Source organism: Physeter macrocephalus, chromosome 14, assembly GCF_002837175.3.
Source record: "Physeter macrocephalus isolate SW-GA chromosome 14, ASM283717v5, whole genome shotgun sequence".
Taxonomy (NCBI): domain Eukaryota; kingdom Metazoa; phylum Chordata; class Mammalia; order Artiodactyla; family Physeteridae; genus Physeter; species Physeter macrocephalus.
In genome coordinates this window covers 56,312,506-56,326,832 of record NC_041227.1, presented here as the reverse complement: position 1 = coordinate 56,326,832, position 14,327 = coordinate 56,312,506, and the positions used below count along the sequence as shown (strand labels likewise).

Genomic DNA, 14,327 nt, shown 5'->3' with positions numbered 1-14,327 from the left:
TATGAACTGCCATGTTGGAGAGGCCCACGTGTCAAGGAACAGGTGGCCTCTGGTTGACAGCCAGGAAGGAACAGGTGCCCTCAGTCCCCCAGTCCACAACCACCTAAGTGAGCTGGGAAGCACATCCTGCCTGACCCGAGTCTTCAGATGAGACTCCACCCCCGGCCAACACTTTGATTGCAGCTTGTGAGAGATGTTGAGCAGAAGATCCAGCTAAGCTGTGCCCAGATTCCTGACCAACAGAAACTGAGATAAATAATGGGTCTTGTTTCAAGGTGCTACATTTGTGGTGATTTGTTACATAGCAGTAGATGGCTAATACACCACCTCTTTGAATTTGTTTAAAAAATTAACGTTGAAAAAATTACATTCACTGTAGACATTCTTATTCATAGCAGATTTAAGTGTTTTAGTTAAATGAATGTATGCATTATTGTGTCTTAACACTAAGAACCATGTAGGCATTATCCAGAGGTTTGTGTCAAATGTTTCAAAAGATTACAATCTTGTTTCAGCACCATCAGGGTCAGAAATGAGATCTTAATTTAATCAACTCACTTTATTCTTTAATCCATTCATTCTAAAGTACTTAGTTTATTTCAAAAAATTTGACCTTGGTCTTATCATAGATGTCATTTAGAGTCCCTGACTGCATTCTTGTATCAAATTTGGACAAAAAAAATTACCTCTCTGTTGTGCTTTTGAAAACACACATTTGTGTATGCTGCACACACACAGTTGCTAGCAGGTGCTTTCACTGTATGTCATGATGTCATGTGAAAATCTAAAGTGTTAGAACTCACTAATTAGTAATGAATTGCCTGATTAAGTTCTTACCTGGAATCTTGGAATTCTTACCAAGAAAACTGAATTGGTTTTGAAAGGTGATTTAAAGGGAGTTGATTAGACAGTAATGGATAAGACCAAGAAATGTTTAGGACCAAATACCTGAGCTGGACATAGGCAGGATGTTAGAATGAATAGGAAAATATGCAAGACAAAAACAAAATGAAACAAAAAACACAGCCACTAACAACAACAAAACCCCTCCAAGACATTGTTTCAATTTAGGGAAACAATCACTTTACATCTGTTTGATATAAAACACATTTAAACAGGTCCTTGATTAGTTGCATGCCAGTGCTTCTCACACTTGGATTTGCATAAAATCACCTGGGAATTTGTTAAAGTGCAGATTCTGACTCAGTAGGTCTGGGGTGGGCTTCCTAAGCTCGAAGGTGATGGTGATGTTGCTGGTCCGTGGCCGCACCTTGAGGACTGAGGTGGAGGCCCAGCCCAGCCCACTGTGCCCAAGTACAGCCTGCATGATTGCTGCTCTCTCATCATCCTCACCTTCTCCCTCAGCCTCCATTTCCATGTGCTCTGCTCCTTAATTTGGGTTGTCAGTCATTTACCAGGCTGTCTCACCTTTAGGCTCTTTGACTAGGAAAATTAAAAACAAAACAAAACAACAAGCAATAAACCACTGGACCCTTAAGTGGTTTTTAAATGCCATGATTGTGTATCAGGTTGCTTTAGGGATGGTCCTTATCATATCCAGACTTCCACAGTTAGAGCTGCCAGAACAGTGCTTTCCGGAGTCTAAAGAGAGAAGCCGGGGCCAGACACTTGCTCTGCCCCGGAAGGGAGGCATCAGCGTAAGCATTCCCAGGCCCTTGTAGGTGTCAGTCAGCTAATACCTGTGCCCTGTCCTTGGGGTAATTCTGGACTTTGGTGAAATAATTTAATGCAAATGTTGTTAAGAGTTCGCTTTCCTAATATAAAAGTCTGCCCTTCTGAGGGGTGGGGGGAGGTATAAGTTTACAAAAGATCCCTCCCTCTAGTACTAAGTCTTACAAGCCTCAAATATCTTAAATTCAGCCTTGATTAAAATTAAGATGAGGCCAAACACCACAAACTTCTGTAGCAGGAACTTTAAGAGGCTCCAGGTGCTTTTGAGAACGCAGAACCCTGAGTCAACAGGTTGCCTTTATTAGATAGATAAGGTAGATGGAACAGTGACATGGAGCTGTCATTTATTTTAGGTCAAACCTATTTATTTTGTGCCTTGTCATCATAAAATTGAGATTCTTTCTAAGATTTTACTTGGTAAACCGGTAATAATGAAAGATTTAATACCTCCAAAGACGACTTTTCGAGACTATGACTATTTGTCATAGGCAACTATAATTGTTAAAACGTTCGCTGTAGAAAACTTAATAAATTCTGTTTGCTGTAGCAGATTGATTTATGGCCCAACTTCGGGGTGACAGTCATCTCCATGATTAATTTATCCAGTTTAAACAGCTTTGCAAACTGCCTCAGAAACAGGAACGTAGCTAAAAGCATTCATCAGTGCAAAATGGTTATTATTAAAGTAAAATAAATGAACAGTGCCAACAATTAACTTTAAAACTCCAATCAGAACCTCAGTTTTTTTCGTGACACCAACCTTGAGCTCTTGAAGAAGTTTTGCTGACTCCTGCCTGGCCCTTTATCTTTAAGTCTGATCTGTGCAACAAATTACCCAGAAGCTTGACAGCTTGAGAAAACTAATGCGCATTATCTATCTCCCCGCTCCCGTCAGGAATCTGGGTGCCACCTAGCTGGGTCCCTCTGCTGCGGGGTCTCACGGGGGTTCCGTCAGGGTGTCACCTGGGGTGTGGTCTCATCCAAAAGCTCACCTAGGGCGAATCCTCTTCCAAGTTTACTCACGTGCTTGTTGGCAGGATTTGGTTTCTTTCAGGTTGTTGCATGGGGTGGGGGCCTCTGTTCTTCACAGGCTGTTGGCCAGAGGCCTCCCTCAGTTCCTTGCCATGTTGGCCTTTCCAGGGGGCTACTCATCGTGACAGCCTGTTCCCTCCAGGAGAAGGGCTCCGAGAGAGAGTGAGCAAGATGAAAGTCAGGGTCTTTTTTTTTTAGCCTGATCTCTCTCTTTTTCAAAACCACTGTATTGAGACATGATGACATGAAATGCTGTACATATGTAATGTGTACAACTCAGTGAGTTTGGGGATAAGTATAGACCTGTGAAACCATCAGTACCATCAACATCTATCATAAACATCCATCTCCTCCTAAAGTTTCTTCCTGCCCCCTTTATTGTTGTTGTTGTTGGGGTGTGTGTGTGTGTGTGTGTGTGTGTGTGTGTGTGTGATAGGAACACTTAAGATCTACCTTCTTAGCAAATTTTAAGTGTCCAATACAGTATTGTTAGCTATAGGCACCATCCTGTATAGTAGATCTCCAGAACTTATTTATCTTGCATAACTGAAACTTTGTACCCTTTGATCCTCCCCTCCCCATTTCCCCTACCTACCCCCCAGCCCCTGGAAACCATCGTTCTACTCTCTGCTTCTATGAGTTTGACTATTTTGGATTCTACATACAAGTCGAGGATCATGCAGTATTTGTCTTTCTGGGACTGGCTTATTGCAGGTAGCTTAATGTCTCCAGGTTCATCCATTTTGTCCCAAATGGCAGGATTTCCTTTTTTTTAAGGCTGAATAATACTCTGTTGTATGTATATACCACTTTTTCTTTATCCATTCATCCATTGAGGAACATTTAGGTTGTTTCCATACCTTGGTCTATCCAGTCTCTGAAGGCACATCCCATAACTGTATTCTGCTTATTAGAAGCAGTCCAGCCCACACTCAAGGGGAGAGGATCACACAGGATGTATCAGGACTCAGGGGTCTTCGGGGGGCATTTGGGAGTCTTTCTGTCACATGTAGTAAGGGCTCAATGAGTATGAGTCAGATCCGTTGTAGTGCTGGATCGCTGTCCTTGGCAATGAGATGCACACAGCAGGGTTTCATTGCAGTCCTTGTTCAGGGTGAGTTTAGGTAGGTTGTGATTTGACTGAACAGCTAGCATTTTAAGCTGTAGTTCAAGAACTGGCAGGTTAACATCTTAAGTTCTGGAAGAGGAATTAAGGAAAGGAGGCCTAAAGCCTGAGATCCATTCTAAGGTGATAGTAAGCTAGGCATGGTGGGTGGGACGGTGGTTGTGGAATTTTAAAAGCTTATGTGCTACATCTAGATCTCAGCTTAAATGACCCCACCTCAGAGAGGCCTTCCCTGTGCATCCAATTTAAATTAACCATTGCTGTCGCCTTAATCCTCGCAGAGCCCTTAGCACCCTCCGGCTCTATTCTCTGCGAATTTCCTTGTTTGCTGTCTCTCCCCCGTGAGAACTAAGCCCATGAGAGCCGAGACCTCACCTGTCTTGGTCCACTTGTGTGTCATCAGCACCTCGCCCGGGGCCCGGCAAACAGTAGGCTCTCAGTAAATACTGAATAAACGAGTGAAATGAGCACAAAGATGTGAAATGACTTCAAGGAGCTTTCGGGAAATTCTAATATCTTCATGACTTCCAAAGGAAATGCCATGTATTCAGCTCGCCTGCAAAATACGTTCATTTGTTAAAAAGAAGAAAACAGTCTCAAGGTTGTGGGGCAGTTTTGTCCCTGCAGCTGATGGCTGGTGTCTATGAGGCAAGTCACGTCACCTCTCTGGGCTGAGGATAAAATCTGGGCTGATGAGTGGGTGTGTTCAGACTGCTGTGTCCCCAGAACCCACTCAGGCAGAGGAGGCTACGTATTTTCAACACTGGTCAGCCACCTGTGGTTTTGTTTGAAGAAAGGATTCTGTGGCCAAAGAAAAGTTTGAAACCCACGCACCCACTGATGGGTATTCCAGCTCTGTAAATGCAGACGCTGCTGGCAGTTTTTTGGGCAGATCAGGGTGGAGACCCATGGCCCTTGAAGCTTTGGCAGAACCAATAGGAAGAGCAGCCTGATAGTTTACCTTCAGGTGACCTAAGTGCTTTCCAAGGACATAAAGAATTAAGGAATCTCGTCCCCCCCAGCCCTGCCCTGCAGCCTCACACCTCACCTATGCCCACATCATGCTGCCTTGGAAATGTTAGCATCATTTTTTTTTTTCCACATTAACTAAGATTTCATTTCTGGCCCTGCCTTTGCCACCAGATAGCCGGAGCTTCCAAGCTCCAAGTTTTTCTGTCACATCCCCTGAAACAGTGCAAATTGTGCCATTAAGCCTGGAGTAAAAGATTTGAAAGCACTTCACCTCATCGTTTAAACGTAATACTTCTAGCAGCTTTCAATTTGGGGTATTTTTAATTCTAATTAAAAAACTATTGAACATTAATATCCTCTATATAGCGTGCTGTGGTGCCTCTGTGCTCCATTTTGGCCGTCTGGCTTTTAAACAGACAGCTTGGTTGCGCAGCTGTTATGGCCCATGTGGTTTTTCCCTGGCCTTTGGGAATCACCAGGTCCAGGCATAATTAGTATAAATCAAAATCCTCTGGCTGATGACAGGAAAATGGTGTGTTTGAACAGCAGCTTATTAAAATGACCTACTTAATTTAAGAAAAATATTGTATCCACTCGCGGGGTAACCTGGGTGCTTTCCCTGACAGATTTTATAATATTTCTTCCCTCTCTTTTCTTCCTCCCTCCCTCCCTTCCTTCCTTTCATTCTTTCTTTTTTTTTTTTTTTTAATTAAAGAAAAGGAAAGGGAATGGAAAGGCCCATTCATTCTTTCTTTTTTTTTTTTTTTTTAATTAAAGAAAAGGAAAGGGAATGGAAAGGCCCATTCTACTTCATCCAAGGTGCGGACCCACAGTTTGGACTGATGAAGGCCTGGTCCACTGGGGACTGTGACAGCGGTGGTGACGAGTGGGGGCTGGAGATCCGTCTGACTGAGCAAGCCGTCCAGGCTGTCAACAAGCTGAACCCCAAGCCCAGGTTCTTTGTTCTGTGCGGGGACCTCGTCCATGCCATGCCCGGTAAGACTTGGGTCGTCGTTGTGACCTTGTCTTCTTCCCCCAGCCAGAAAAAAATGATGTGTCTTAAAAGACGACTCTATTCAGTAACGGCTCATCCTTTCTCTTCACGACCGATGGTTGCAGTGTCATCAAACATCAGAAAATACACGTTCATTTTATTTTTAGAATTTGGCAAGATTAATCACAGTAATTAGGCAGAGCTACAGTTCTTATGGTCTGAGCTTACTATGAAAAATGGAACAGTTTCCTATGTGTCACCTTTCTTCATTTCCAGGGGACAAACTTGAACTGCTTTCAGATCCCATATCCGTAAATGTAATCTTCTCCTCTCGTTTCCCTTCTTCTTGTGCTTTTTTTCCTCCTGTATGTGTTAGTGCTTTTTCAGTTTCAAATGACAATCTAACTTGAACTAGATTAATTTTTTTTAAAAAGTTTGTGTTACCCTACGGGACTGTAAAGTCCGAAGGGCAGATTTGGGCTTCAGATATGGCCGGATCCAGGGGCTCAGAGGTTGCTATCAGGGCTTGGCCTCTTCCTCTCTCAGCCTTGCTTTCCTCTGGGTTGAATTTTTTCTCATGCAGGCTCTTTCCAGGTAGTGGCTCCCGGGACCTTTAGGTTTATGTCCTTCTTACTGAAACCACAACAGAAAGAAAGTGCCTTATTCTTTTTTTAAAAAAAAATTAATTAATTAATTTTTGGCTGCATTGGGTCTTTGTTGCTGTGCACGGGCTTTCTCTAGTTGTGGCGAGTGGGGGCTACTCTTCATTGCGGTGTGCAGGCTTCTCATTGTGGTGGCTTCTCTTGTTGCGGAGCATGGGCTCTAGGTGCGCAGGCTTCAGTAGTTGTGGCACACGGGCTTAGTTGCTCCGCGGCATGTGGGATCTTCCCGAACCAGGGCTCGAACCCGTGTCTCCTGCATTGGCAGGCGGATTCTTAACCACCGCGCCCCCAGGGAAGCCCCTGAAAGTGCCTTATTCTTAGTGGTCCAATCAGAGTTACAGACCAACACCCATCCAACTCCCATAGCCCCATGAAGCCGGGGTATGGGGTCAGCTCCCCTGCAGCCAAGTGGTCAGAAGAACAGGATGGTTCCCCTGAAGAAAAGTGAGATAGTAGGAATGTGAACATAACAGGTCCTTTTTAGAACTCGCTTCCTTTTTTTATTCCCCTTTCCTTTGATATCCTTCTCTCCCAGGCAAAGATAAAGCCCAGAGAGCAAGTATAAGAAAGTGGAAACCGCCTCTGCCCGTCTGGGCGGCAGAGCAGGCACCCAAGACCACTCTTATCTGTGTCCTGGTCTCTGCTCAGTGGACAGAGATGACCCAAAGACCATTGCAGAAAACACTCTAGTTGCTATGGGTGTTTGTTTTTGGCTAACGTTACCTTGTAAACCAAGACTCTTGAGTCCTGCTATGTTTTCAAATGTCTTTAGAAGCCAAAGCACTCTGCAGGAAGCCTGGGTACATTAATTCCTCTCCTCCAGGACTCACTTGTCTGGTAACCTACCTATCTAGAACAATCCCAGAGTGAACGTGTGAGGATGGAGAAGGGGCTGCCCAGAATGGCTCTCCTTGAAGTCTAGGGAGTATGGCCAGCAGGGAGAACCCTCAGACTTTCCCTCATTCTCTGTTTACTCACATTTTACACAAAGTCAAGATTGTGAACATGCCCACAGTCCACGTCATTGACTCCCCCTCCCCCTGGAGGAACCCAGTGATGTCATCCCTGGAGAAGCAGCCTGTCCTGCTATTAGGCCTATACAGAGGCGGCAGGATGGGGAAGAGGGGAAACAAGGCAGTGGACAAAGACCTGAACTAGGGCTCATGTGGCAGGGATGCCAGCTCCACGTCTGCCACATCTACCACTGATGCACTGGGTACACTTGGCCAGACCCCTTACCTTTTTAGAGCCTCAGTTTCTGAACCAAGAGCCCATTGATGCACGTGTAGCCTCAATAGTCTGGGGCTACACAGCACGGGGCAGACGACTCTATACCTCCATGCAGGTGGTGAATATCTCAGCAGCTTGGTACAGAAATGTATTCTCAGGAAGTTGCTGAGTTTCTTTTTTTAGAGAGGTAAAATCTTAGCTGCCTGTGAACTTGGCCACCCTTGGTGACTCTTGGCTGAGGGTTATCTAGTGCTGAGATTATACAGTGCTAAAGTGACCACAGAGTACCCCAGTTTCTAAAGGAGTTAGAAATTGTAGCAGGACTTGGAGTCTTGGTTTACAAGGTCAACCAAGGTAATGTGTGAGTTGATCTAACAGATTTATGCTACTTCCAAATGGTTTGATTTGCAGTTAGCTGATTTCTTTGGAATCATTTGGCCTGATAGGCACTGTAGCATCAGCTAGAGCTCTCCCTCTGGACAACACAGTGAACAGACTTTCATTGGACAGTTGAAACAGATTCCAAATTTACTGCTTTTCTGTCCAGTGTTTTTTTTTTTCCCTCTGAAAATAGAATATTATGAGACTCACTAGAATTATATAACATGTTCTTGTAGATGTTTACTGACTTGTTCTGAATTATGTTAATGTATTCAGTCATATTTCAAAATAAGGTTTAAAATAAAAGCATTCCGTGTGATTACACTGCTTCTTAAATAAAGTGTACTGAACATAAGTAAATTAAAAGATAGAGTTTTTATGATCAACCCTACCAGTTGGTCAGAAGACCTCGAAAATGTGAACTAACAAACTTTTGAGAACTTGTTTTGTATTCATTGTGACCAGAACAGAATTTTGAAGATTTGGACTGTTTTGTGGGATTGTAACTGACCCAGTGAAAGGATTGTAACTGTTTTGAATGTTCTGGTCTGAGGTTTAAACAGAACGTTTTGAATCTAGTTACCATTTTTTTTGCATTTAATTTCATTTTTTAATATGCAATTAGTGGCTTCCCCCTCATTTAGCTCATACGCAGGGGCAGACATTAGAAAAGTAATTATTTGCTTTGACTGCTTAGCACATTGTTAATTATCTAATGCATATATTAATAGGCAGATAAAATCGGAGAGCATACTTTTAATTCTACCATAAATAATATCTTGGGCCAAGTAGTTTTAAGTTCAAATTGGAGGAAAAAAACTTTACAAGTAATGCTTTTGCTAATGAAAGTCCGAATATGCTTTTGTTATAAATATCCATCATAATATTCGTTCATCTACAAACATTTATTGTGTGCAGACTAAGTGTCAGTTACAGATGCTGTGGATACGATAGTTAGAAATGAGAGACCAGCCCTTCCACAGAGCTTAGAGTCTGGTAAGGGAAGTGTAAAACCCAGGATGGTTAAGGGGTGCCATTGGTGCCAAAGCCTGCAGGAAAAAGCCTAAGAAATGCAGGACAAGGCCCATTTCGTTTTGAAACATAAGCAGTTTTCATTCTGCAGGCGTCTTTTGGGTTTTCTTGGTATTTTCTTATTTTATAAAGCTTCTCTGTGGGATAAACCACATTATAAGTAGCAAATGAAGACTTGTACAAATATTGAGACCATTGATTTTCAATCCTTCACTCTTGAGCCCAGGATGACTTTCTTCAGTCCTCCTGATGTTGAGGCATCATCGACCCACTGATGCTGTCCCCAGGAGCCTTATTAGGTTTCGACAATTACGTGAGAAGCTGGAATGTGATGATACAATTAGAGTGCAGGAGAGTCCCTTTAGCCTTTGGAATGGGTTGGTGTGTCTGTCCCTGTTTGGTAGCAAGGGCTATACCCAAACAAAACAGATAAAGAGGGAGGAATGCTTCCCTTGATACAAAGTCTCCTTGAAGAGTTCTTTGTTTACTGACCTCCACTGGGGCAGCTGTTACGTGATGTTTCAGTTGATTCAGCTCCAGGAAGTCCTGTGTTATGTAAAGGGAGGCAAGCCTGCCTGCATTAGCATTATTTCAGTAGGTGGTGTATTAGTTTCCTGTGGCTGCTGTAAACAATTACTATAGACTTAGTGGTCTAAAACAACACCTTTATCCTCTTATAGTTCTGGAGGACCGAGTATAAAATGGATGTGCAGGGCTGCATCCTTTCTGGGAGGTTCCAGCTTCTAGAGGCTGCGCACATGTCCTGGGTCAAGGCCCCTTCCTCTGTCTTCAAAGCCAGCAACATAGCATCTTCTCTCCTCACTGACCTTTGATTCACCCTCTCATATACTCTTACTCCTATCCTCCTGCTTCCCTCTTATCAACACCCTTGTGATCATGTTGGCCTGTTCAGATAGCCCAGGATAATCTCTTCATCTCAAAATCCTTAACTTCATGGCATCTGCAAATTCCCTTTTGCCTTGTAAGGTAACATATTCATAGATTTGGGGGACTGGGATGTGGACATCTTTGGGGGACCATTATTCAACCAACCACAGATTGGCAAAGGATGAATTCAGGGTCTGGTATGTGCCAGGAACTGTGCTGCTAGCTCACTCATTATGGGCTTGAAAAAGTGTCATTGTTATTTCCATTTTCCCAGGGTCACTTAGCTTGTAAGTGGTAGAGTCAGGATCTTACTCAGGTCCGTGTGTTTCCAAACTTAATGCACTTCTGCTGCAGCCTTGCTACTCAAAGTCTGGTCCTCAGAGCTGTATCCAGGAGCTTGTTTGAAATGCAGGATTTCTGTCCCACCCAGACCTAATGAGACAGAATCAGCATTTCAGCAAGATCCGCAGGCGAATCTTATGGACAATTAAGTCTGAGAAGCACTTAATAGACTGATATGCACAGTGCCCTGGGTGTTTGGCTTTTCTGTGTATTATGTACCATTTTGTGTGTATGCAAGTGGTTTGTGAAAATTCACTTTAGCTCTTAAAGATAATGGTGGTTAGCAAGAGAGCTACCTTTGCTTTAGACTTACCGTGCTCAGCTTCAAAGGGAAATGCTTTAAGTTTGTAGGTTTTCATTTTGCTTTCTAAACAACAGTTTGAATAACTAAAGCCGAATGACCTTTGCTGTGCAGGGCTTCCCAAACAGAACCTGACAGAAATATTCAGGAAAGCAGCCACACCTATATGCTTTAAAAGTATCTTTATGCAGAAAGGTCAGGAGGGCTAGCACTGGTTCTTTGGGTCCTTTCTGTGTGCCTGATCCTTTATCTGCCATTCCAAAGTTCACAAAGCTCTGAACACAAAGCATTTTTTGCTTAAGTTTGGAACTAACTCAGTTGGCAGCAAAACTGACCTGAACTGACGTGAAGCTATTTATAGTCTCTATCCTACTTTGAACATTCATATATTTTGCTAGTGAAATATTACCGTGTTCCATGATGGGGTGGTGCCTGAGACCCAGCTGGAGGCATCATTTAATATGTGCCCTCTGCCTGGTATTGCTATTTTTAAGTTTGAAAAACTCCAGATTTCAAACCAGATCTGGCCCAGAGCATTTTGGATAAGAACACATGAATCTGCAGTGTTGATCATTTGGAATTTATAGATGAAGAAACCTTTCACCACTAGAAGCGGAATGCTCTTCCTTCCTTCCCATTTAATGCCACACCCGCAAGTTCACTCTGTACACCCATTGCACAGTGGCCACATTTTAGTTTCAAAGTTAAAAATGTTCCCAGGCATCTTATATTTGAATTTTGGGGACCATTCCTGTTGGGACCAAAGTGACTGAATATGAAAATGGAGTTGCGTTCAGAAATCATTCTGACAAATTGAAAGAGAGGGTATGTACACAAAGGTGATGTTTGCTACAGATAAGTGCAGACTAATCCACTTAGGTGGAAAAATCTTCGCTTCAGGGTAGAGAAGGACTGGGCTTCTGCAGATATGGCTGCAAAAGGCTGGAGATTAAGGGGATTAGTGGCCTGGTGTTTAGGATGGGAGACACTCTGGGAATGTAAAGCAGAACTGCTGAATTGTGGTTTTCCTGCAAGACCCAAGCGAGACCTGAAAGGTTCTATTTCATCTAGTTTGGGAGCCCCTCACCTTAAATTAGATGTGAAGGGCTAGGCCGAGGTCCAGATAAGAGTAGCCCTGGCTAAATGGCCATCAAGACTCCTTCCCCACTTAGATTTCTAATTCTATGATGAATGGGTAGAATTGGGAAATAAAGCAAGATGGAATGCCTTGGTACGCTGGGCTTCAGGCAGAGAATAAGCCATTTGTCCTTCTGTGTTCACACAATCCAGGAAGGTTGGTGTTTATTTTTCCCCAGTTGGGCGGGCACAAACGTGAATGTAATTCTGCTACAAGACAGACTATGGTAAGCAAAGCCTCAGAGGCACACTTTTGAAAACCAAAGCCAGGATTAAGGCTGTGGCCAGGAAAAGGCCTTATGTCCGCCCTCCAGCCTCTACCATTCACCTTCCCCCAAGCTGAATTCTAATTTCCTAAAGGGCAGCGAGTGTGTGTATCTGTGTTGGTGTGTATTTACATCAAGCGCCCGACACTGTGGGCATGTGAACGGTGTGAATGAATGCAGGTCAAGTGAATCACTGTATGTTTCCTGGGGTCCTTAGCAAGTAGCTGGCACATGGTAGGCCCCCAGTACAAATTTCTGGATTAGATGAGTAATCAATTCATTTATTTAACAAATCTCTGTTGAGTGCTTACTCTGAGCCAGGCACTGTTCCACATGCCTGTGCTATGTAAGTGAATAAAACAGATCAAAACCTGTGCTTGACCTAGAAATAAGGAATAGGGACGCGTGGAAACATGAAAGTATTATTTTTTGTCATTCTTATCTTTTGTACGATTCAAACTCGTGTAGCTATGGATCTGTTTTGTTATTTTATTAGATTTTTAAATTATACGAGTAACGTGAATACGTTCTCTTTGTAAAGATTTAAAATCTGTATCTTGAATAAACTGTAACCCCCAACCAGGTCCATCCCTTGGGGCCACCATAGTTAAAAGTATGTGTGTTGGTGAGCAACCTGGTCTTACATAAATGTCATTCTGTGCACACTGTTCTGCACCTGGCTTTTTCCCCTTGCATCCATCTGGAAAACCCTTTTACGCTGATACACAGAGGTTTATGTCAGGCTTTTAATAACTGTGGTGAGTTCTGTGGGTTGGAATCTCCTAATTGGTTAGTCCTCTCTCCTCACCATCACTAGGAGTGATAATCTAAACAATGCCACTAGCAGAGGTTCTTCTTGTGTACTCAGGTCAGCTTTTCTTTAGGCTTGAAGTCAAAATGGGTTGGCTGGTTCGGGACCTGCTCTGGCACTTGGAGGGAGTGAACAGCAGGCAGCTCGCTCTGCAGTTCCCCGGAGGACCCCTCTCAGGGACTGGCTGCACTTTCCTTCTGTACCACCTCTTCTGTGCGGCAGCATCTCTGCTTGCACTGCCTACCACACCCTAGGTACTCAGAAGGTTTCCACTGAACGGAAACCCTTTTGTCCCTATTAACAGGATTTGTTCCTGTTGTTGTTGTTGTTTTTAAAAGAAGCTCAGTTAACTCATGTTCAATTCCTTGGCTGTATAATTAGCCTTGCATCGTTATTTTTAAGTGCATATTCCAGGCTCCAAGAAATGCCATGATTTAAAGACAATTTACCACACAGCTTAACATACAGAAACATTAAAGGGGGATCCTGTGGGTGCAAGAAAGTGACCCGCCTTGGTTGAAATATCACCAGGCCCTGGACTGGGCCGGGCTGCTGTCTTCAGCTCTTCCAGCAGGTTGTGTGCGGGCCGAATGTTGAGCCGTGGTGACCCGGAGCAATCGGCCAGCCCCGGGCTCCCGGGCTTCTTCACATCCATTATAAGCACTGTTGAAGCATCCAGGTGATCAGGAACAATGCCTCCCTTCTGCTGGGGCTGATTGAAAGTGGTTTGAACTAATTTACCTGATATTACTAATTAGGGAACTCGGAGCATTACTTGCAGAGTTGTTTCTTTTTTGTTCTTGTTGTTCATGGAGAGAGGATTTTTTATTGAGATACAGTTGACATACAACATTATATTAGTTTCAGGTGTATAACATAGTGATTCAATATTTGTATATACTGTGAAAGGATCACAGTAAGTCTAGTTACCATCTGTCACAATACATAGTTACAAATTTTTTTTCTTGTGACTTTTTTTTAACATCTTTATTGGAGTATAATTGCTTTGCAATGGTGTGTTAGTTTCTGCTTTATAACAAAGTGAATCAGTTATACATATACATATGTTCCCATATCTCTTCCCTCTTGCGTCTCCCTCCCTCCCACCCCTCTAGGTGGTCACAAAGCATGGAGCTGATCTCCCTGTGCTGTGCGGCTGCTTCCCACTAGCTATCTATTTTACGTTTGGTAGTGTATATATGTCCATGCCACTGTTTCTGATGATGTGTGTGGTCTGAAGCAGCACTGCTGGGAGCGGTGATCGCCCTCCCGCCCCCGCCAGCATCTGCCACGTGGCCTCGTCGCAGAGGCCCTGTACCCACTGCTGGGCATCTCATTTGTTCTGTGCCCAGACCCCTTTGGCAGCTTGCTGAAGCCTCTGGACCACCTCTCATAATAATGTTTCTAAATGCATAAAATAAAATGCATGGGGTTTCTCAGAAACCAATTATATTGAAATAC

At 43.5% G+C, this 14,327-nt stretch overlaps 1 protein-coding gene across 2 annotated transcripts in view; it reads left to right on the top strand.

The window, feature by feature from the left end:
- CPPED1 (calcineurin like phosphoesterase domain containing 1) overlaps positions 1-14,327 on the top strand; it is a 124,204-nt gene that overhangs the window by 19,127 nt on the left and 90,750 nt on the right. The window contains exon 2 of one of the 2 annotated variants that reach the window (XM_007100193.3): positions 5,600-5,818. The exons of the other annotated variant lie outside the window; for it this stretch is intronic. Coding sequence (XP_007100255.1) covers positions 5,600-5,818 — 219 coding nt within the window. The remainder of the gene's footprint in view (positions 1-5,599; positions 5,819-14,327) is intronic. 2 annotated transcript variants of the gene reach the window in all.